Consider the following 26007-nt stretch of genomic DNA (forward strand, 5'->3'; position numbering starts at 1 on the left):
AGAGACCTCTAGATGGTTATGACTGAGCTTATAAGTTAATAAATAATTTAATGATGAACCTTCTTTTTCAACACAGTTGAGAAATATACCTTGAACAGATTTAATTGCTGCCAAATATCCAATGAAACCAGTTTTTTGACTACGCAAAATTATTTGCGTACCAGTAATATCTTAAAGACTAATGATATAATTAAATGCCATGTCAAGAAATGGAAACTAAAGAGATATGCTATGCACGCAATGCTGACTTATATTCTTTAGCAAATACGTTTCTTGAATTTAATATGTCATATAATCAATCTATTATGCAAATAAACTTAACGGCATATTTATAAAATTATTTAACGGCTATATACAGTTCATTAATATAAAAAAAGTCAGAAAACTATAATATATAACAACAAGTAGCAGCAGGTAAACAGTATATATAACTTTAGTTAAGGTGGTTCAAAGATCTCAAAGAGGAGGTAATGATTTGACTATTTCTATATCAAAAATTTATTGAGAACATTTTTTTCAAACAAATGTAATTTTACATACATTTAAAAAACTGTAAATTTCACTTATGCTATTTAATAATAAACTAAATTATTTAAAAAGATAATTTTTTTTTCTCTAATATTTAAAAAATTCATTTGCTTTCTTCTATTTTTTACAAATTTCTTATTTATAGTCTTATTTAATTATTTTCTTTTGCATTTTGATAAAGCCATAAAATGTATATCGGTTTCACCGATAGGAACTAAAATCGCCACCATCTTGGGAGGCCAGCTTTGGCTTCAACTTTTTAAGGAAAAAAAATAGAATCCACTATCCTGTTATATTTTGAGATCAGTGGGTATATATATGATAATTTAATATTGGTTTGAGCCTCAACAAAGTAACACCTTGTCTAAAAAATAACTTTTAGATATCAGCAGGGGTGGCTCCAGCATTTTTTGGTCTACGAGATATCTAACTTCCAGACATGGAGCAAACTCCAAACATTTATATGTTTATAATTATGTCAAATAAGGATGCTTTGCAAAAAATTACGATGATTGGAGTTTGGGAACAACCCCCCCCCCCCTCAAATTTTTGCTACACCTGTCCAGGTGAGGGCAACAAGTTGATATAATATTTTTTGATTATTTTCAACTAGACTTATATTTATCAATAAATTTTAAATTTCATAGTAAAATATTTAAGCGTTCAAAAAATCACCATATAAAGTTTAAACCCCCTCAATTTAAGGGGATTTCAAATATTATATGATCATAATTTTTGAACGCTGAGAAATTATACTATGAAACTTAAAATACAATTAAAAAAAATTGTTTTTTTAATCATTTTTTAAATATTTAGAAGTTCCAAATATGTTATTTCAAGCTTATTTAGTAATACTTAATAAAAAAATATCTTTGGCACAAAAATGAGGAATTTGATCCACAGTGCTAAGAAACGCTTTCAGAATTTTGCCAGATTTTTGCCGTTCCGCAAAAGATGGCGGAGGCTGGCTTCACTTTTTAGTGAAGTCACGCATCTAGTTATATTTATACGTCATTAAATTCAGACGTTTTTTGAACATTCCACACTGACCAAAAAAAAAATTTGGTTCCAAAAAGGTCTATAACGTTCAGAACGTAAACTGAACGTACATTTTACGTTTTTTGTACGTGCAGTGTTTGCTGGGAGGTGTCAACCAAAACATCAAAGATGAAAATTTATTATTTCAAAAACCATATAATAAAACATAATAGTTATATTCTATTGTCATATTGAAAAATTTATTTGAGTATAATAAGGTAAAAATTATTCAAAAAACACAAATCTGCACCCTACATCACCAAATTTTATGAAATTTGACACAAATGTTTAGAGAAATAACTTTGGAAAGACTGTAGATTTTTTTAAAAATTTTTTCAGCAACGTGTAGTGTGTTTGATTTTGACTGAAAAATGAGGGGGGGGGGGGGGGGGGAAGTGCCAAAAATGTTTCCGTTTATTATTATCCTTATATGGTGCTTTTAGTAATGCTGCGATTCTGAAACTTTGAACCAAAAGAGCTTAAAACCTGCTCAGTCCGAAAACTTTAGTTCTGTATCTCTCGAAGCAAGGCAATGTAGTTTATTCTAGGATTCATAAAATATACCTAATAATGAAAATAAAAAAGGGCATCGACAATTAAAGCTATAAAAAAATCTGACTGATAGAAAAAAAAATTTCTTTTTATTTTCTTAAAGATAATATGTATATCAAGTTTACGAACCAATTTTTTTAGAAATTAACAGCTTAGTAACTTAATTATTTTTTATTAATTTTTTACAACACAACTATAAGGTATAAAAAAACATTTCGAAAAGTAATTTAAATGATTTTATATACACTTTTCATTCACATTATTTATAAGTTGTACGAAAAATAAAAGTATTTTTACTTTGCAAATGATGTGGACATCTGGAATCCAGCATTGCCTATCCACTGGCGGCCATTTAAAGGACCATTTGGACACATAAATTTGACAAGCACATCTTTTTCTTTTAGAGTAATATCTTCAATATCCCCACTTTTGCTCATAAGAAACACAGGCATAGTCATCTGGTACTAAGTTTACAGTTGTTACAGGGATGTTTCCGAAGCCATGAATAAAAGCAAAATCTTTATCAACACTGCGTGGCTTTGCGCCTAGAAAATAAAAGGCAACATATGCATTTATTCCGTTTTACTTATTTTGTTAAACATGTTTTATTAAAGGAATCAAACGAAAATTGTAAGTCCAAAATAAAACAAAAATACTTTTGACAATGATTCCACACAATTAAAAAATTTATTCGAGTTTATCCATAAAAATTATGCATGTTTTTTAAAGATAATAAAAGGTATATTAAATATATATTTTTTAACCTTTTGATGGTCAAGTGGTACAAACTGATGGTAACTACGTGTTCCAGGTATGATATTTGCAGTGTCCAATCGTTCCTTAGGAGTGTTAATCACCAAAGTTAAATCTTCTGATTATATATAAATGAAATGTATACCTCCAATGTTTTCCTTGCAATATTTGTACATTGCTTTTGGAGATAAAATATAATTACCCATATCTCTTTGCAAGCTTGCTAGTGTTGCTGAACGTTTGATTGTATCACCAATCCCATCACAAGGTTGCTTACCGTGACTAGTAGCAAAAACGTACCATTTAGCAGAAAGACCAAAACCTTCAAGATGGAAACGAAGATTTAAAACATTTTTAAAATTCTTATATTGACCTGCATACCCATCTGTAAATTATTCAATATTTTTTATTTGAGGTAGATTTGTTTTAATATGATTGCTGAAAACATCAATAATTTTATACACCATGTTCACATCAAGCATTATATTTTCTGAAACAGTACAATAAGATTTGTGATTGAGAAAATCTTCTTTTTTGAAATAATAATCACAGGATGAAGCGTACATTGTAAATTTCTCCAATGAAAGCTTTGTATTTCACCCTGATCTACAATTTTACAGTTTTCCAAAAAATCACCCAAAAATAATGCTGTTAACTCCATTCATATCTTACTTTCTTGATCTCATGTATGATTGACTCTTAGATAAATACGAGTGTCAAAGTTTTGTCAGTTTTCTACATACTAGTTCAATGTATTCAGACACTGGGTCTGTATTATGTGTTAAGTTTGACCTATCTGTTGTTATGTCCTGATCAAATTCTACTTCATCATCATCTTCAAACTCTCCAATTAAATTATAGAGTTTTTCAACAAATGCATTCATAGTTGTTGGGCATCTTTTATATTTACGCATCATACAGTCTTTACTAGTCATGTCACATACAATATAAGGTAACAGTTCTTTGTATGTCACAGCATGAGGATGTAAAAGCAGTTTTAAATTCTGATGAATAGCACAGACGCATACTGAATGTGTTCCTGAAGCACCAGCAATAATACAGCATTTTGGTCTCAATTTGAAAAACTTTGAAAACCCAATTTTTATTTCTGGGTTCATAGTTTTGAAAGCAACAAAGATTTCCTTTAAATTACATAAGAGCAAACATTTCTGCATGTGAACATTTTATAACTCATATAACTTAGCAAGGTTATATTTATTGGATATCACTTTTTATTTTATTACTTATTTTATTGATAATCAATATTTTATTAATAATAACAATCAATAAAAAAAAGATTACATAATATTGTTTAATTTAATGACATAACTATTATGTAATGAAAATAATAATGCAAATGACATAACTATTATGTAATGAAAATAACAAGTTTATAAGTATATTGAGTGTTTGAGCTAGTAAATGCAACATGTCTATAACCTATTAGAACTATATACATTTCCCCTAAGTTCTCCTTTTGAGTTTATTTGGCATTTTAAAAGTACAAGTTTCAAGTCGTATTATTCGCTTGAAACCGAAATACTTATTTAAAACATGTTTTTTATTCCCCCAAACAAAAATACATGTTAATTTTTCACCAATAGAATTCAATGCACATTGTACTGTTTGAACAATACTTTTTTTATTATATGAAAAAGTTATAATATGAAAATTGGTGAGATTTACACACTTATAAGACAAAACAAACTAGTTCCTAATGATTATTCTTTTTTTTTATCAGTATTAGCTCTCCAAGCTTCAGTAGATATTAAACTTAAAGATTGTGAGTGTAAAAACTTTATAAAACTATATCGTAAAAAGTGGATAACTGCATACAATGATATTATTCATTTTGAGAAAAACAATGGAAATTTGCTAGCTTGAGATTTTCAGTTTAAGTGCATTACCCTAAATTCTACAGTTAATGAAGTTGGAAGACCATATTGCTCTTTTGAAAACTTATGCAACAGAACAAAAAAAAGAAAGCTAAACAATGTTATTAACACTTTATCTGGCGTTGAATTACTTCATGCAACAAAATTGAAACTTCGGAATGAGTTTAAGTACCAGACTGCTAAAAGAATTGCTGAAATTTCAGATGACTAACCCGTTGATACTCTTAAGAAGTATTCTCCGGATGAAGGTCTTGCAATGATTGTTGACGGTGGTATATCAAAATCAAAGAACCAGCTTTTACGAAACGGCGCTGAAAAAAAGGCTGCCCGATTTGTCCATTATATAATGATATACGGTTTTTAAAAGCTAAATGCTATCCCAAAAACATTATGTAGATGAGTATACAATAAACATATCGCTAAAAGACCTTCTGATGCGCACTCTTGAAAGACTGTGTGACGTACAGGCTCCTGTGCTAATCACAAAGAAACAAACTAAACTGACATTTAGATGCAAGGCTGGGTTTGATGGTGCTACAGGGCAAAGTGTATACAAGCAGGTTATCCATAATGAAAACATTGAAAGAAATCTAAAGAATGAAGAGTGTTTATTTATTACTTGAATAGTACCATTAGAAATGAGTGGATTTTATAATAATAAAAAGTAGCAGTGTGGAGAAATGAAAAACCATCATCGACTGCAGATCGTTGTCCAGTTGGATTTTTGTTTCAAAAGGAAACCAAGAATGTTCTGGAAGAACTATCGATTCCGAAATTAAGAAACGTGATATTATTAACATTATTTTTGCAGGGAAAGAAATAGCTGTAAAATGTTTTATTGAGCTGACCATGATAGATGGTAAAATTCAATCAATTTTATCAACTATGACAAGCTTGAGTGTTGTCCAGTATGTTGGTATATGAAAATGGCAGGCTAGAACTGTAGTTGCTAAAATTGTGGTACAGGAAGTAAAGTGCCGAATTCAGACCGATTTTATGAACCAATTGGGATTGGTTGTGAATTTTTCAAAAAGTGGTGGATCGGGTAAGTCAAATGTTGTATTATATAAAATATACATTATTTATACATATAATATTTCAAAATATAAGAAACAATTTTCTAAATTTTTAGGTACTAGTGACGATGGAAATACTGCCCACAGAAATTTTGCTGACTATAAATCAACTGCCGAGATATTGAAAGTTGATGAAACTCTTATATATTATTTTTATATTACTTTAGTCACTTTGTCATCGGGATATGAAATAAAAAATGAAATAGTTTAAAGTTTAAAGTTTTTGAAGTTGAAATAAAGTTTTAAGTTTTTTCAAAGTTTAAAACTATATATATCAAGTTATTCATGGTAATATATGTAACAATTGAAAGATAATTTCTACCTATCAGAATAATATCAGAAGATGCCCTTGAAGCGCAAAATAAAGACTTCAGGAACTTTCAGGAATATTTTAGCAGAAAGACCTCAATAAAAGATACAAACCAAGATTTGATTAATAGGCTTCTTGTATCCAGTGATCCGGTTATAACATCTCTTAGAAAACTAAAGTTAAATAACAAATCAAAGTTTGCATAAATTTCCCAGTGAAGTTCTAGAATTGTTGAGAAAATCAGCTTCGTAATTAGATGATTTGTATATAAATAAATATATAATATATAAATTAGTCCAAGCTTTGTTTTCTTTTTTCTTCGTGTTTTTTAAATCATAATCATTTTTGGTATTGAAATACTAAAAATGATGTCATTCGGAATGTGGGGGCAATAGGTTTTAAAAATAAAAAAAATATAATACTTTAGACTAGGTCATATTCAATCTATAGAATTTACATTTCATCATAACTTTACATTTCATCATAAAATATCTTTATATTAAAACGTCATGAGAGTTTTATGAGAACTTAAACAACTCAAATTATTTTCTGTTTATGTAATAATTTAACAAAGTAAAAATTTCTTAACTTAATTATTTGGACATAAACGCAATTATTTGGACATTTAAAGATCTTTAGTAAAAAAAAAGTATGAACATAATTTTGTCCACCATAAGACCCACTGTACAACGCTACGATATGTAACAAAATTTCGTAGTATTATCGATAGCTACGATATGTAGCTAACAAAATATCGTAGTATTATCGATAGCTACAAAGTTACGATATTTATATAGCGACATTTCGTAATAAAATCGCGAAATTACAAGTTCAATTATTATTATAAATATATTAGATATATAGCACACAATATATAATATAACAATATGTAAAAAAAAAAATTGATCTAAAATAGCTAGCTACTCGCCAGCTCATTTCCCACCGGTAAGCTTTTAAAATAATGTTTAGATAAGGTGACTCAAAATGTTAATGAGACGTTAAGCAGTATCATATTGGCAAATTCTTTAAAAACTGTTTACATTTGTAGAAATATAATCAAGATTGCTGTAACATCAACAGTTTTTTTGTTTAATGGTCAAATGGTAATTTAAAAGTTTTTAAAAATCTGAACATTCATACTAATGAAGTTCAATTAGAAAGTTTAACTGAAATTAACAACTTGCATATTAATCAAGTAAACAATAAGTCAAGCGATACAGGAAAAAGACAATGAAAAAGTTTAGAGCCGATAGAAAATGGTTTGAGGATAAGAATAACGAAAAGGTTGAAGTTTATGGAAAAGGAGTGTTTTGAATAATTTTCAGATACTCTAAAACTGATTCATTTGAGTCAATTTTTTGTTAAAATTCCCCCCCCCCCCCAAAAAAAAAAATTTATCCTATCGATTGTTTTAAAATTTTGCTCAACTGCTCTTATAATGATCGCTTACGTGTCAGAATCTAAAAAGATAGAAATACTTAACTATGGTATGAGTTGTTTTAAAATATTATTTGTTGCTTTTATTTGTTGACGTTGTATGATGTCTTCTTCAATCGTGAGCTTCAGATCATCAAGAATAAGAGCTACTGCATGCAAGTTTTTAGGCGCATGTCTAATTATTCTTGCTGAATTTTTCTAAACTATAACTAATATATAGTTTAGAAAAATTATGTATATATACATATATACGTATATACATATTTATATATATTCTAAAGAAAAACACAAAGAAAAATTATATATATATATACATATATACGTATATACAGTTTTGTTATTATTCAATTATCTTTTTTCTAATTTAAACAAAGCTATTTGAATTGCATTTTTAACGGTTGGTGGGACTTTTGCTCATCGGTCACTTTGCGGACCATTAGTGACACCTGTTATATGTGGCCAGCCAAAAATTTTTCAACATATGATGTAATGGCTAGTCATCGGCTAGTCACTATTGGCGGCTACCACTACTACCATTATAATAAAACAATGAGCAAAACTACAGTGCACCGCTCAAAATGCCTATATCGGTCCATTGAAATTCCGCTATGGAATGGGTAATATCGAACATAGTTGATGAAAAACATGTGTGATGAGTGTTAATGGAGATAGAATCAATAGTTTTGAAAAGAAAACACATTTTAATGGTAAGAGTCTTAACAAATTTGAAAACAAATTTTTTCTCTTTCTTTAAAAAATTATTTTTTTATTTAAATTTCTCTTATATATTTAATTGTCAATAAAGGTAAAAAAAGTACAGATAAATACTCGAGAAATTTTAGTTATTCTTAACAATTTTTAACAAAATATTTCTACATTCTCTCCTGAAAAATTTGTACTGACGCCCAAGGTAATTAATAACCAACTAATGTAAAATATCGTGCGATAAGTATTTAATAACCAACTAATGTAAATGTTAAATGTATTGTTTTATTAGTGCTTAATTTTTACATTGAAAATATTACAATTAAATTTTAAAATATTTACATAAAATAAATATTCAAATAAAATCAATTAAAATATTATAAATTAAAATATGTAAAATTTAAAAATATAAAAAAATACATTTATCTTAATAAAAACTACACAAAAGTACGTTAATGTTTACTTTAGACCTACAAAAAACTTTTAGTTGACATATTAAAATTAATAAAATTGTGACTATTACTTAATTAAAAATTCTCTTCAAAATTCAAATTGTCCCTTACAGTTTCCATTTAACAAATGTTTATGCAGATTTATTAATGTTATCAAAACCTCATAGTTATCTCAGAATCATTCTGCGTCTTCTCAGAATCATTCTGCGTCTTCTCAGAACCATTCTGCGTCTTCTCAAAATCATTCTGCGTCTTCTCAGAATCATTCTGCGTCTTCTCAGAATCATTCTGCGTCTTCTTCAACTTGCTCTCCTTTTTTTAGTTTGCTTATGATCTAAAACATTTAAAATAAATTATTTCTTAGAAACTAAACTTTGTTTAGTTTCTAATTTATCGTTTAATTAATAAGTATCGTAGATTTAGAATCTAAATGTATCTAATGTAATTGCCAAATGTAATTATATGATACTTATTAATTAAACGATACATGTATGATATTTAGTAATTAAATAATACATGCATGGTATTTAGTAATTACAAAATACATGTATGATATTTAGTAATTAAAAAATACATGTATGATATTTAGTAATTACAAGCTACATGTATGATATTTAGTAATTGCATTATTGATTGCATTATTTAATGACTATAAATAACTTATTTTGTTGAAGTTTTGCAAATAAAGAATCCGATAAATTAATTATCCTTTAAAAATCGGACACCCAGTTCAACGGGCTTTACAAGAAAACCATACTACCTTCAACGGTGATTTACAATTATTAAGTTTAATAAAAATTTTAAAAATCAGTTTTTATGGTGAATTTTTTTGTTTAAAAAGTTTATATTTTACAGTTTGTTTTACAATTTATTAAAACAAAATTGTCAGTAAAATACTAAACTAAATATAATGCATGGGTTTTGCCCATATATTTTTTATGTATCGTTGTTGTTGGTGACTTGAATGCTCATCATACTGAATGGCTTGGTTCTAGTGTCAGTGACTCTACAGGCGTTAAGGCCCATAATTGTTGCCTTGATCAATCTCTAACTCAAATAGTCAACTTCCCTTTCAACAATTTCTCAGTCTTCTCCATGGTTTTCCTCACATTGTGCTGCTGCAATTTTCAATCGAAACCATTACTTTCACATCTATCAGCAAAACAATTCTCCAGAAAACAGATGTCTATTTACTCTTACTAGAAAACATTGAAAAAAGGTTGTGTCTGGCGCCAAAGCCCGCTATTTTCAGGTAACAAAATCTTGTATTTCATCTTAAAACTTAGGCTCTCGTGGCTTCTGTTATTCCACCTCTTTTGTATGGTTCAGATTTTGTCACCTCGCCTAAAGACAAAGCTGAATTGTTTGCTAAGAACTTCTCATTAATATCATCTCTTGATTCCACTAGTCGGGTTCTACCTGATATTGCCAATAATTAGGTTAATTCATTGCGTGACTTTTGTATCACACCAGCTTCTGTATCCAAAGTAATTTCTTGCTTAGATTCTTCTACAGCTTGTGGTCTGGACAACATACCTGTTATAGTTTTGCAGAAGTGTTCTCAGGAGTCAAAACTATTTAACACATGCTTATCAGAGTCTTGTTTGATATCCTGCTGGAAAGAGGTATTTGTTATCCCTATTTTCAAAAATTCTGGAGAATAATCTGACTCGACCAACTACAGTCCCATTAATCTTCTTTCTATCATACACAAGGTTTTTGAATCTTTAATTAACAAACACTTAATCTCTCATCTTGAATCTAATAACTTATTTTCTGATCATCAATATGGGTTTCGATCTTCTCGTTCTACAGCTGATTTGCTAACAGTAATAATAAACCAATAGGTTTTATTGTGCATCAGATAGAGGTGGAGAGGTTAAGACTATTGCACTTGATATTTTTAAAGCTTTTGATAAAGTTTGACATGCTGGTCTTCTCCATAAGTTTTTTTCTTACGGTGTATCAGGTAACATCTTTAAGATTATTGAATCCTTCCTTACCAATCTTAGTATAAAAGTTGTTTAGGTGTTACTCTAGGTTCTATCCTTGGCCCTATACTCTTTTTAATTTACATTAAAGATCTTCCAAAAATTCTCACATCTAAGGTGGCATTGTTTGCTAATGCTACCATTTATTCTTGTCTTGATAATAAGCCAACACTCTGAGGGGGTATTTGAGCTTAAGAAGGATCTCACTTCTGCTGTAGCATGGGGCTCTCAGTGGCTGGTGAACTTTAACTCAGATAAAACTAAATTTTTTCAGCTAATCTAGATCTTCCTATATTTATGAATAGTAATGTACTCGATGAGTCATCTATCCTTCGTCTTCTAGGATTAACTCTGATCTTACTTGGAAACCTTATATCAGATCAATTGCAAAATTAGAATCTGCTAAGGTTGTAACTCTTTACCGTGTTTGCTATTTCCTCACTCAGGAATCTATTCTTTATCTTTATAAATCTCAAATCTTTCCTTGTATGGAATACTGTAGCCATATCTGAGGCAGATCTTCCAAAGATGCCCTTTCATAGTTTCATTGTCAAACATAGTTGGACCTGCATTTGCAGCCAACGTCCAACCATTATCACATCGTCATAATGTTGTTTCTCTTTCTTTTTTCTATAAATATTATAATGGGCACTGCTCTAAGGAGCTAGCAACTCTTGTGCCATCCCTTTGGAACTCGCTTCCTTCATCTTGTTTTCCTGATTCATATAACTACCACCAGCATTGCTGGTGGTAGTAGGTTTCCAAAGGTTTGGGGTAAATTTTCTAAATATTGACCGAAATTAGACTAACTTTATATTTAATAGATAAAATATTTTTTTACTTGCATTTCTAATATTTTTTTTTTTTTAGTATTATTTTTCTTTTTTTTTTCTTTAATTTCAATTCACCTTCCTAATGCCATGAAAGCCACTACAGTCGAGGAGGCTTTAGTTGGTAGCAGCTTTAGTTATTTAATAATTAAAAAATATTTTTAACATTACTTTAGTTTAATATCAGTTACTTATTTACTAAAAACAATAATAATAACAAAAAAGCATAAAAATAATAATAACAAAAAAGCATAAATAAAACTTGAAACTTTGATATATCCATCTGGTAGAAAGTCATGTTGGTAAACAATCTGTTAAACTAATTCAATAAAACAGTTGCATAAAATAAAATAGGGGTAAGCATTGCAATTTTTTAATTTTCATTCAAAACATCAAACTTCATAGCTGTAGAACTGTAGAAAGGTTCAAATACTTTACATATTGACTTTCCAGTCATACTTGATTCAATTGATTTGTAAACTATCAAAATTTGGAAAAACTGCCTTGTGAGTCTGTTTAAAAGAAAGTCCTATGTTTGTTTTAAGTAGATTAAACCCTGCTAAATTTTGTTGCATAAACAAGATTGGGGAAAGCAGAATAGTATTGAAAAAAAAATTGCTTGAAAAACGGATTAATATCTTAGGTTTGGGCAGGTAATCTATCACTTAAAAAAAATTTGAACTTATACTGCTTTTAGGATTTTCTTTACTTTTTTCACAAATTTTGATTTTATTCTCTATTTTGATATTAGTCCGGAAAAGTCCCTTTTTCGAATTAGTTCAGTTTGGCTGTTTTTGATAGTGGTACTACTCCCCATGATTCAAACAGAAACACTGCTCTTGATTTTTCGGAATTGACACTTTTTGAAACAGTTAAGTTTCTCTTGTTGCTAAAATAGTGTTTCGCCCTCCATGTTATGAGGTAAAAAACTTTGTTGTAATCACATCAGATAATAATGAACTTTGTATTATAATTTAATATTCTGATGTGATCAAAACTTTGTTTTGATCAAGATTTCCAATTCATTTTGAACAGAACAAGGATTTAAATTCCCAATTGAATTTCCAAACTAACAGCAACTAACAGATCCTTTAACTTAAACCTGATCCTAACCCTGAGAAACCCGCGCGAAGCGCTGGGTAATCCAGAGTGTGTGTATATATATATATATATATATATATATATATATATACATATATATATATATATATATATATATATATATATATATATATATATATATATATATATATTATATATATATATATAAATTATGTTAGTGTATTCTACAGAGTGGTCAATGTTCTAAAAGATCAGAGCAATAATAAATTAGTAAAAACACTTATCTAATTTTATATATATATATATATATATATATATATATATATATATATATATATATATATATATATATATATATATATATATATATATATATATATATATATATATAGTAACCAGTCTTTTGTTGCTACTAGAATTATACTAATGAGCAAAGATCAGCATTAGCTAACTTTTGGTTTGTTCTGTTTGTAATAAAATGAATACCTTTTATAAATTGGAGAAAAGTAGGAATAATTTGATTTTTTTATTTAAAAATTCAAAAGTGGCAAGTAGATCTCCTTTTTCAACCTAAGGATGAATTTGTCAAGATCTAATTTAATGAATTTTTGCAAGTAGAATCTATACATTAATCTGATTTGATTCAACATTAATAATTCTATTTTTTAATGTTTTTAAAAAAGTCATGTTCGTATAAAAAATATGTAAAAGTATATGAAACCATCATATGAAGAATATGTAAAAGTATCATATGAAAAATATGTAAAAGTCTTGCTCATATAAAAAATATGTAAAAATCATGTTTATATAAAAACCAAAAGGCCAGGACAAACCCTTTTTGAGAAATAACTTTTTTACCTTCTTGGTAATTTCATGTGTATGTAGCTTGCCATTTCAAACTAGAACAGTGAGAAGTTAATTTTTGCAACTGCATACTACTTTAACAAAAGCAATAATTTGAACAGTCACGACAATAAGTAAAGAGCAATCTGTATACACATTGTCTTTGACATAAAGTAAAGAGCAAGCTGTGTAAACATTGTCTATGACTGATTTCTTGATTCTAGTACTCAGAAAAAACCTCTAAAAAATAATTTCTCAAAGTTTTAATAGATGGACACAGAATGTATCAAACACATAAGATGTACCATCTATGATGTTATCATACATTCCAAATCTAAAACAAAATAGCTCTTATTAAAGGATCCATAAGGTTTTTGTAAACTTTTTTGTAAGTAAAGCATTAGAAATTAATTTAGCATTTTTGTGAATAGTGCAGACATACTATACTACTATGTCTGACAGATATATAGTAGGTGTTTGAAATAGATACATGGTAGGTGCCTAACTGATTTTGCAATAATACACCATTTTACTTCTAATGAAAAATATTTTGAAAACCCAGTTTTTGTGATGGAGTGTTGAGATCTATATTTCATAAAAAATTCCTATAGATTACATAGAGTTTATTTTGCATATAAATATTCTTTGTCATACTAAAACCAGCTTTTTAGGCTAAAAATTATCCTGTTACTCATTAATGTTTGAAAAAATGTTAGATCATCAGTTTTAATAAAACCAATGAATATAACACAGGTCAACAAAAAAGTTATTGCATTAATGTTGACACTTGCTCTTACTTTTGCTTTGCTGAATTCAAAACAGATTTTTTGCAATAAACAATTTTTTTCAAAATGTAAGTAGTTGATAAAAGTTTTCAATATATTTCTGTAAAGAAAATTTAACTTTATTTATAAATGCTAGAGTATAGCTTAAATGATTTAAATTTTTTACAAACTTAAAACAAAATTAGAAAACAGCAGATATATAACTTTTATGGGAAATGGGGTTTTAAGGAGAAATAGGAAAAGCATACAATTAAGAGTATTAAGAGACTTGGTTATTGCTCCTTCTTTTATATACTTTTCCTGAGTCATCTCAATAGATGCTCCAACAGTAGTCGGCCATCATATGGTTATCTCAATGTTTTACTTTGAAGTTTTATACTCATTTTACATCCAAGATCACAAAAAGCTTTTAACATTCTATCAACTAAATCTGCATAGTTTCTAGCTTCATTAAGCTAAAAACTATGCAGATTTAATTATTTCCCAGAAAGTTTTTTATAACATCTACAATTGGCAACCAAGCGGTTTTCTCCTTTCTATCCATTGTTTTAACAAATTCTTTATCATTTATAAGGTAGCAAATTTGTGGTCCATCAAAAACTCCTTGCTTTTTTTTTTCTAATGACAAACAACTATATGTTGAAAGCAAATATTATCAGTGCTTTAACTCATTATTTCATGAAACCAAGTGTAAGATAAGGAGGGGGAAAAACTATTTCAGGAAACACTGGGTTCATTCACAATATTTGGCCTTTGTGAGAGTGTTGCTATTCTTTTTGTATCCGGTGTTGCTTTTTCGCTTGACTATCCCACATGCAGAGATAGCATGGAATTTTAGTAAAACCATTTTAATAATCAAGGAGAAAGTTAACCATTTTTAAGACTACAAAAATAATCCAGTTGTGTTCAAAATACAATTAAGTTAAGGATGGTTTTAATGTCATAATAAGTCTCTTGCAAAAATATTGCCATTGTTCAAAAGGACACATTTTGGTGTCCTTTTGAACAATGATAAACAAATGGATTCCTAAAAAATGTTAACAAATGTTTTATCTCTTGTTTTAGAGTAGGGAACTTTTGAAAATCTTTCTTGAATTTTTCTTTTTCTTAATCAAAAGGCTAATAGTTCTGCAGCTTGCTTAGAAAATCCTAAACCATACACTCAGTTCTGTCTGACTAAAACATCGAGGCAAAAATGGACTTAGAATTTTTTTAGAATGTTGAATAAATGGTCAACTAATGGACTGAATTAGGAACTCAAAAGAAAAAAAAGAAAAAGATCATCTTTTTCATTTTCCTTTTGTCCATTCTCGAAAACACTTTTTGCAAATACCGCATGTAGTATGTGAAGCCCAGTTTTTGTTTTGATCACAAAGTTTATTATTAAAAAAAGATTTACGTTACTTGGTAAAATTAGTAATATTTTGTCTTTATCTGACAAGTGTAAAACAGCCGCAGATATAACAGAATGATTTATGTTTACACTTAAATTGACTAGAGCTTGCAGACAAAAACAAAGCTTAGATTTGTAATCAGTTTTAAAAAACACATAAATAACTTTTTAAATTTTTTAAATAACTCATGCAACAGAAAAAAAGTATTTTGCAGACTTGTGTATTTAAAGAAGTAGTCTATTTGAATTAAGTATGTATCTGCCATTTGCAGCAAAAATACAAGAAAAACTACTTTTAAACAGATCCTAACTAACAAAACTAATTACAATTTGCAAATCTTAATTGAAGATGTAACAAAAATTTATAATAAAAAACTTAAAGTATCTTTTACTTTATTGTTATGTTTGGTAGTTAATAGTTACATGTTGATAGTAAATAGTAACATTGATAGTAGATAATTTATTGATAATTAATTTCTTGACCAACCAGTTTGAAACCTGGATGAACCAAGAGTAAAAATGTTTTGTAAATAATTTAAAAAACTGAATTAGTTTAAAGAGTTTTAATTGTTAAAAACAGATCCCTATATAAACTGATTCTAAAGGACTTCATTACTTTTAGATAACTATGTCTACAAATTTTATGACTTTAATTTATTTAGCCATTTTGCTACAATGCAAACTGGATTTAAATAGGGTATTTAAAAGTTGTTTGTTTTGTGAAATACATTAAACTAAGTGTCTGGACTTATCTCGGAATAATATATTACACTCTCATTATGACAAATAATATACAATTACACTATTATTATAACAGTCAAAGCACTGATCAACATTATTACATGGTCAACCCACTTATCAACATTACAATGAAATTATAGCATGGTCAAATCAATTTGGGGTTTGGTGATAAGACTATGTTTGTCTTCTTCTAGCCCCAGTCATGTAAATATTTGTTTTTATAAATTACAATTGTAAATTATTTTCTTATTAACAAATACATACACACAATACTTATCCCCATTATAACATAGTCAAGTCATTTATTATCATTGTAATATAAACAAATTACTTGTAAATAACATAACATAAATGATGATCAACATTAATCACTTATCAACATTATAATGTCATTATAACATGGTCAAATCACTTATCAATATTATAACATGGTCAAACTACTTAACAACATAACATGGTCAAATCACTTTTCAATATTATAATATGTTAACAATAATTAAAAAAACATAAAAAAGGTTGATTTTTACATTTTTGAGTCGAGCAATTTCTTTGCTTTCTGAATTTTTTGATGCATCATTTGTAATGAGTTTTACACGAGAAGCATACCTAATTAAGAACTTTGAAAAATTATTTTTTTTAATTAAATTTTCTATAAAAAGTTATTTAAAAAATTTAGAAGCAAAAAATTTTATTTATTATATTTAAAGTGAAAAAAATAAAAAAATAACTTAAAGCAAAAGGTTATTTATAATAATATATTATAATTTTTATGAAATTAATAAACATTGAAAACATTAGTAACAAGAAAAGTTTAACAAATACGTTAAAGAGGTGATGGTCTCATCAGAGTTATAATCAGCAGGTGATATATTCACAAACATTAGCGTTTTAGCATTTCCTCCTAAAAAATTTGAAATAAATAAATAAAGGAAACAAAATCATTGCAATATTATCATTGAAAAAGTAAATTGAAAGCATTGAAGCAATGAAAGCATTGAAGCATTAGAAGTGAAGCAAAATCATATTGGGTTAATGCTAAATTGGTACTTGCCTACCATTCAAAACCAACATGTGTGTTTTAAAATCAACACGTGTGTTTTAAAAAAATGAACATCATTGATTAAAATATGAATAAAAAATTATATTTATGATTATAACTTGCGTCTAAAAAAAAATCTGTTTTAAGAAAATCTATTTTTCAAACTGACTAACTAAATACTAATTATTACAACAAATTAAATATTATACAAATTGAATTCAACAAATGGTGCAAAATGTATAGAACTTGCAAGCTATATAATATATATCTTTATATCAAAGCTTATGGTAATAATTATTTATTTTATCTTACTACAAAAAAACAACTTAACTCAAATTAAAAAAAAAACAACTCATAAATACCTAAAGAATCTTGCATCAATAAAGTTAACTTGTTGTTTCGATAAGGTATAAATGCTTGATCACTGGATAAAGCACTTATTACATCACCTAAAGCACTTAAGCTTTTGTTAATTGACTGTGCTTCCTTTTAAAGAAATTGTAAAAAACGTTAATAAAGTTTTGCTTAATGACATAACTAAATTTAAGAAAAAAAATCATATAAAAAACTAAACTAAATTAAAATACAACATTTATAAAAAGTAGAAATCAACAACATAAAACTTTAAAATGAACAAACCTTTAGCTGCTCAGGAGTAGCGCCTGTTTTTGCTGCTCTTTCTGAACCAGCTAAATCCACTAAACTTAGCTGAAATTAAAAAAAAAACAACTGATTAATAAAAAGTTTTAGTTTTTGTATAAATCTATTCATGATCTAACACCTGCAACTTGAAAATGTGTTCTTTCATAGTGCTTCATTCATATATATATATATATATATATATATATATATATATATATATATATATATATATATATATATATATATATATATATATATATATGTATATATATATATATAAATATATATATTATATATATAAATATATATATTATATATATTCATATATATATAATATATATATATATAATATATGTATAATATATATATAATATATATATATATATATATATATATATATATATATATATATATATATATATATATATATATGTATTTATATATATATAAATATATATATTATATATATAAATATATATATTATATATATTCATATATATATAATATATATATATAATATATGTATAATATATATATAATATATATATATATATATATATACATATATATATATATATATATATACATATATATATATATATATATATACATATATATATATATATATGTATATATATATATATATAAATATATATATTATATATATTCATATAAATATATATAATATATATATATATAATATATATATATATATATAATATATATATATATATATATATATAATGTGTATATATATAAATATATATATATATATATATATATATATATATATAATATATATATATATATATATATAATATATATATATATATAATATATATATATATATACAATATATATATATATATATATATATATATATACATACACATAAAAGATACACGTATATTAATGTATATACACAAACACATACATTAGCAAAAATAAAATTTTGCTATAGTATACTATAGTGTAGATAGCTTGGTGTATATGTATATATTTGTAGCAAACTCTTTTATCAAAACATAATAAAAACAAAATTTCCTCTTGTGAAAAATTGTAATCAGATAGAAGTAAATTTCTAGTTATAACACTTTATAACCAGAAATTTACTTTTATTCTTACTCTTTTTTTAAATATCTTCACTTCTAACAAGGCTGCAAGCAACCACTATTGGAGTTAGAAGTTACTGAAGGAGAAAAGATTAAGTTTATAAAGCAAGACAATTATTAACAGATGGCTTAAAAGATTACAAATTATACAATGGTTGAAGGTTGGCTGCAAGAGCAGGTTCAATTATGTTTACAATGCATTTAAAAAAGAAAGGGAATCATTCGAAAATCCACTTTAGATATGGCAACAGTATTCCATATATGAACGGATTTGAGATTTAAAAAGTCAAAGAAGAGTACGAAGTAAGAAAGTGGCAAGCACAACAAACCTTAAAATGTAACCTTGACAAATGCTAATTTTGCAATAGATTTAATATATGGTTTCCAAAAAAGAGAATCAGAAGTAAGGGTTAATCTTAGAAGACGAAGGGTAGATAACTCATCGAGTACATTACCTTTCATAAATATAAAAAGATCTAGATTGTTGCAATAACATATAGCTGAAAAAATTAGGTTTTATCTGAGTTGAAGTTCACCAGTCACTGAGACCCCCATGCTGTAGCAAAAGTGAGATCCTTTTCAAGCTCAAATGCTCTCTCCAAGAAATCAGAGAGTGTTGGCTTCTCATCAAGACAAGAATAAATGAGAACTTCAGGGTTAATGTAAATTAAAAAGTATAGGGCCAAAGATAGAACCTTAAGGAACCCCTGAAGTTGCAGGAAATGAAGAAGCGTGCTGTCCATCAAGGACAACTTTTATACTAGGATTGGTAAGGAAAGATTCAATAATCTTAAAGATGTACCTGATACATCGTAAGAAGAGAGCTTATGGAGAAGACCAGCATGCCAAACTTTATCAAAGGTTTTAGAAATGTCAAGAGCAATAGCTTCAACCACTCCACATCTATCTAATGTGCAATAAAACCTATCGGTTATTACTGCTATTAGATTCAAAAAGAGAGATAAAGTGTTTAATAATTAAAGACTCAAAAACTTTGCTTATGATAAGAAGAAGAGTAATGTGACAGGAGTTAGACAAGTCAGATCACTTTCCAGAATTTTTAAAAATAGTGAAAACAGATGCTGCTTTCCAGCAGGCTTAAAAACAAGACTCTGATAAGCACTTGTTAAATAGTTTTCATGGTATAGATGACAGCTCCGGAGAACACTTGTATAAAACTATAATAGGTATGTTTTCTGGACCACAAGCTATTGAAGAGTCTAAGCAGGAAATCACTTACAGATACAGAAGCTGGAGTGATACAAAAGTCAGGCAATGGATTAACCTGTTTGTTGGCTATATCAGGTACGATGTGATTAGTGGAATCACGAGATGAGATAGATGAAAAGTTTTTAGCAATTAATTTAGCTTTGTCTTTATGTGAGGTGAAAAAATCTAAGTCATACAAGAGAGGAGGAATAATTTTTCTTTATTATATACACTATTAAAGATTCTCCAGAATTCTCTGGAGCCTAATTTTTGGGATGAAATATGAGATTTTGTGATCTGAGAACTAGAGGTAAACCAGGTAACTGGCAATCTTTTTTGTTATGCAAGGTACCAGGTAATTTTTGGAGTTGCTAGCTAACTTTTGGGGGTGCCGTCTACCCCTGAAGGAGCTAGGTAAATTTTTCAAAAGATCTGGAATCCTGGAAGTTGATGGGTACCCTGTAATTTATGTATATTTGCCGGGTACCCGATAATTTGAAATTACCCAGTACCCGGTACATTGTGGAGTTTTCCAGGTAACCAACACCTCTTTTTGTGTTGTCAGGCACCTTTAAAAATTAAAAAGCACCTCCAAAATTACCAGGGACTTCCAACAATTGCAAGGTAAACCAGCACACCTGAAAAACTCGCTGAGTACCTGGCACATCTCTACTGAGAATAGTGGGCTTTGGCGTTAGACAAAATCTTTTTACAATGGTTTCTAGCAATAAACAAAAGTAACTTGTCTATCTAATTACAGTTACAATAACACTATATTGCATTTTTAAAATTTAAATTGTAAGTAAGCTTTTAAACATAATATAGACTGAAATAAAACTGTTCCACTAACTTTTCCATTAGTAACGTTTCCTGATGTAAGGTTAGTGCTCTCAATTATAATGCTTAAGATAAGATGAGATCTTGAACTTTCACTATTCATTTTTGTAGAAGCAACATGGCGTGCTGAAGAACCTTTTTCAAATATATCCATAAGTTCTTCTGCACTAAATGCTTCTTTAACAATAGCACCACTTACAACAACCATGCCCTAAAAAAACGCAAAAAAGTGTATATGTATATATATATATATATATACTATTTTATATATATATATATATATATTTATATATATATATATATATATATATATATATATATATATATATATATATATATATATATAATAGTATATATATAAAAAAGTATAAATATATATATATATTTATATGTATATATATATATATATATGTATATATATATATACACATGTAAATATATATATATATATATATATATATATATATATATATATATATATATATATATATATATATATCAAAAACGTATATACATCATCATCATCAACATCATCATCATTATCTCCTTTATCATTAAACATTCTCCATTGTCATTAATAAACTTACCATCTTCACTTAACAAATAAATTTTTTATGCACATATCAACAACATTATAAAGACTTAATAAAGATATGACTTAATAAAGATATGATGTAGATTTACTAGAGTTCTGGACAATTTTGTTATATATACATTTATATATCTGTGTGTGTGTGTGTGTGTGTGTGTGTGTGTGTGTGTGTGTGTGTGTGTGTGTGTGTGTGTGTGTGTGTGTGTGTGTATATATATATATATACAGTATGCGACAAAAGTGTTTACATGTTTTTGAAAAATATTCTTTTTTAAAATAAATGATTGAAATACATGTTTATATATCAATATATATATACCAAAATAAAGGTAATTCATTGTAGTTTCATGTTTTGAGCCTGAATTTAAATGAATGAGAAGTGTTTATAGCAAATTATTTATTGAAACAAAATGTCAGATGTAAACAGTTTTGTCGCGATTTATGCTATTATTAATTTTAATGCGAAATTAATACTTTGTGGCTATATTTTTAATTTGTTTAAAAAAAACATATCTCAATTAGTAATAAACGGTTTATTTAAACTTAAAATTCGTAATGTAAACAACAGAAAAATTATAATTGAAAGAATGAAGAAAGTGTCGAAAGAAATTGAAAATTTAGCTGTTCAGAAGCTTAAATCAGGATTGTCTCTTCGTGAGATAGGACGAGAACTTAATATATCTTATTGTTTAGTCTATAAAATTAAGAAGCAAAACGATATAGAGGAGAAATGCAACAAAAATGGACGAAAAAAATTTTCACTACTCGAGATCAGAGAACAATTTCTAGATTAATCATGACAAATAAAGCAAAATCAGCACACGATGTAAAGAAACAATTAAATAATGCTCAAGGTACAGTGGTAAGTACTCGAACAGTGCAGAGAGAACTCAAGAGAATTGGATTCAAGGCAAAAAAGAAGATCAAGAAACCACTACTAACACCGAAACATCGTAAACAACGATTGGAATTTGCAAAGAAGTATGAAAACTGGACTTTTGCTGAGTGGAGTAAGGTGATTTGGACAGACAAAAGCAAGATTAACTTGATTGGCTCTGATGGCATTTGATATGTATGGAAAAAAGCTGGAGAAGGAATTTCTGATCATGACTTTATTCCAACAGAAAAATATGGCGGCGGAAAGTTGTTGTTTTGGGGATGTTTCTCTTCGTCTGGTGTTGGTAAAATCGTAAAAATTGATGGAATAATGGACACGAAACTTTATATTGACATTTTAAACAATGGCTATTTGCCTAGTTTACGAGGATGGCGAAAGCAAATTCGTTCGACACTTTTTATGCAAGACAATGATCCAAAGCACAAGGCAAAAATCACATTAGAATTCCTAAATTCGAAGAACTTTAAGATTCTAGAGTGGCCTGCGCAAAGTCCCGATCTTAACCCGATCGAGAATCTTTGGTCTATTGTGAAGAATCGAGTTTATAATTATGAAACAAGAGCAGCCAGTCTACAAGAATTATGGGAACGAGTTGAGTATGTTTGGAGTTCGATAACGGTTGAAGAATGCAAGAAGTTGATTGGTAGTATGCCTGCGATTATTGCAGCAGTCATTATAAGTCGTGGAGGCTACACAAAGTATTAATTTCGCATTAAAATTAATAATAGCATAAATCGCGACAAAACTGTTTACATCTGACATTTTGTTTCAATAAATAATTTGCTATAAACACTTCTCATTCATTTAAATTCAGGCTCAAAACATGATACTACAATGAATTACCTTTATTTTCCCAGCCGGCACAAACACGTCTTTTAGACGTTTTTTCTTCGCATCTAAAATGTTAACACTTTTAGATGTCTAAATTCAGATAAATATAACACACCTATTAGTAGTCATCTTTTAGACGGCTTGAGGAAGCTATGTTTTGTCACCTTAAAGATAAATAGAATTAGATGTCTTATAGTTATCTTAATTTAGACGTCTGAAGGTGTTAACATTTTAGATTCTAAAAACACGTGTTTGTGCTGGCTGGGTTGGTATATATATATTGACATATAAACATGTATTTCAATCATTTATTTTAAAAAAGAATATTTTTCAAAAACATGTAAACACTTTTGTCGCATACTGTATATGTATGTATATATATATATATATATATATATATATATATTATATATATATATATATATATATATATATATATATATATATACACACATACATACATACATATATATATATATATATATATATATATATATATATATATATATATATATATATATATATATATATATATATATATATATATATATATATATATGTATATATATATATACAGTTGTGGCTAAAAGTCTGTTGTATGCTCAAATATAACTGCATTTTGCGTCATTTTGCTGTTTTAAGTTTGTTGAAAGCCTAGAAATGAACCAAAAAGCTGTTGATTTTATTGATTGAACTAATTGATATAATCTCTTATTTTAAAAAAAAAATCATTTCTTATTTGTTTATGTTGTGTTCTTTGTTTACTTTAGATCAATAATTTTATACCAAAAATGGAACTTTCACCAAAAAAACGTGGTCAGTTGCATTAGTTAACTCGGGTTTAACACAAGCAGTTGTGGCACAATATCTTATTGTTTCCCAGCAAGTTGTTTCATTGACAATGAAACGTTGGCGAGAGACAGGTGATGTGAAATCAAAACGTCGAACCGGACGCCCTAAGGTTATAACTCCTGCAACAGATCGAGCGATAAAACGACAGGTGTTGAACAATTCAATGATATCATCCTCTGCCGTAGCAAGTCAACTGCCACACAGAATTAGTGCAAGAACCATTCGACGATGTTTAAGTGACAATTTTAATCTAAAAACGTACCGACCTGCATGAAAACCGCTGTTATCGATGAAGAATATTCATGATAGATTACTTTTTTGCAGGAAATTCAAACATTACACTAGTGAAATGTGGAATGAAGTAATGTTTAGTGACAAAAGTAACATAAAATTGTTTTCTGCAGCACCAAGATATGTTCGCCATCCTGCCAATAAAAGATTTGATTCAAGGTTTTGCATACGAACTGTTAAACATTCAGCATACTTGATGGTATGGGGCAGCTTCTCAGCGACTGGCTGAGGCTCCCTCTACTTTCTTCCACAAAATACCACTATGAATGCAAAGAAATATATTACTATACTGGATGAAAAGCTTTTGACAGTTATGCAGACTCACAGCTGCAAACTGTTTATGCATGATGGTGCTCCCTGTCATCAAGCAGCTTAAGTGAAAAACTGGCTTCGGGATCATGGAGTTAAGGTTCTAGGTCCTTGGCCGGGTCAGACCCCATCTTGGCCAGGGCAACCCCATCAAAAACTTGTGACATATAATGAAACTAAAGATTGACAAAGAAAAACCATCAAATTTAGATGATCTTCGTGCCATCATTACACGTGTGTGGTGCACAGACAAAACTGTTGATGTTTGTAAAAATCTCGTAAATTCTATGCCTGCAAGAATTGCTGAAGTAATTAAGAATAAGGGACAGTGTAGCAGATATTAGTGATATGTAAAACTGAACTATATTACTGTTATGTAATTTTAAACAATGTTTTGATAAACTGTGAGATGTGTTAGAGACACTGTGTCCATTTAAACTTTGAATTTTATGAAAAAACACGAATACAACAGACTTTTGGCCACAACTGTATATATATATATATATATATATATATATATATATATATATATATATATATATATATATATATATATATATATATATATATATATATATAATATATGTTTATTATTATTTGTTAAGTTAAGACTTGAGATGCTATGATCATCTGTGTATAACTTATGTTACCCATCTCTTTTAAAACATAACGTTATTTAGATGAAACTGTTTTTGCAGGCTATATGTACACTGGCTATTTTGAACCTTGAGTTGAAATTTTTTCTAGTTTTTTTTTATATTTACTTTTTGTCTTATTGTGTAGTAAGTGAATTGGTTTGCATAGAATTGGTTTTATATTTATATGTATATATTGTTAATGTTTCTGTATGTTTGATGCTATACTTTTTTAAGAAAAATTTATTGACTTATGTCAATAGTTTTTAGTGCTCTTAAATGAATTAATTAAATGAATTTTGTGTTTAACTGTGACATTGGTTATACACAGTAATAGTGCTCTAAAGATCAGTTGACTTAGCTCAATAC

The 26007-nt window shown here is 27.8% G+C and overlaps 1 protein-coding gene across 1 annotated transcript in view; it reads right to left on the reverse strand.

Annotated features, from left to right (window-relative positions):
* Positions 1 to 8889: 8889 nt before the first annotated feature.
* LOC100213907 (kinesin-related protein 2) overlaps positions 8890 to 26007 on the reverse strand; it is a 56524-nt gene continuing 39406 nt past the window's right edge. Inside the window, exons 32-37 of the mRNA XM_065816490.1 lie at positions 21244 to 21441; positions 18070 to 18138; positions 17793 to 17916; positions 17214 to 17292; positions 16919 to 16997; positions 8890 to 9080 (exon numbers count right to left, since the gene is read on the reverse strand). Of these exons, the coding sequence (XP_065672562.1) occupies positions 9030 to 9080; positions 16919 to 16997; positions 17214 to 17292; positions 17793 to 17916; positions 18070 to 18138; positions 21244 to 21441 (600 nt within the window). The 3' untranslated portion in view covers positions 8890 to 9029. The remainder of the gene's footprint in view (positions 9081 to 16918; positions 16998 to 17213; positions 17293 to 17792; positions 17917 to 18069; positions 18139 to 21243; positions 21442 to 26007) is intronic.

The sequence above is a fragment of the Hydra vulgaris genome, chromosome 13, assembly GCF_038396675.1.
Source record: "Hydra vulgaris chromosome 13, alternate assembly HydraT2T_AEP".
Lineage (NCBI taxonomy): Eukaryota > Metazoa > Cnidaria > Hydrozoa > Anthoathecata > Hydridae > Hydra > Hydra vulgaris.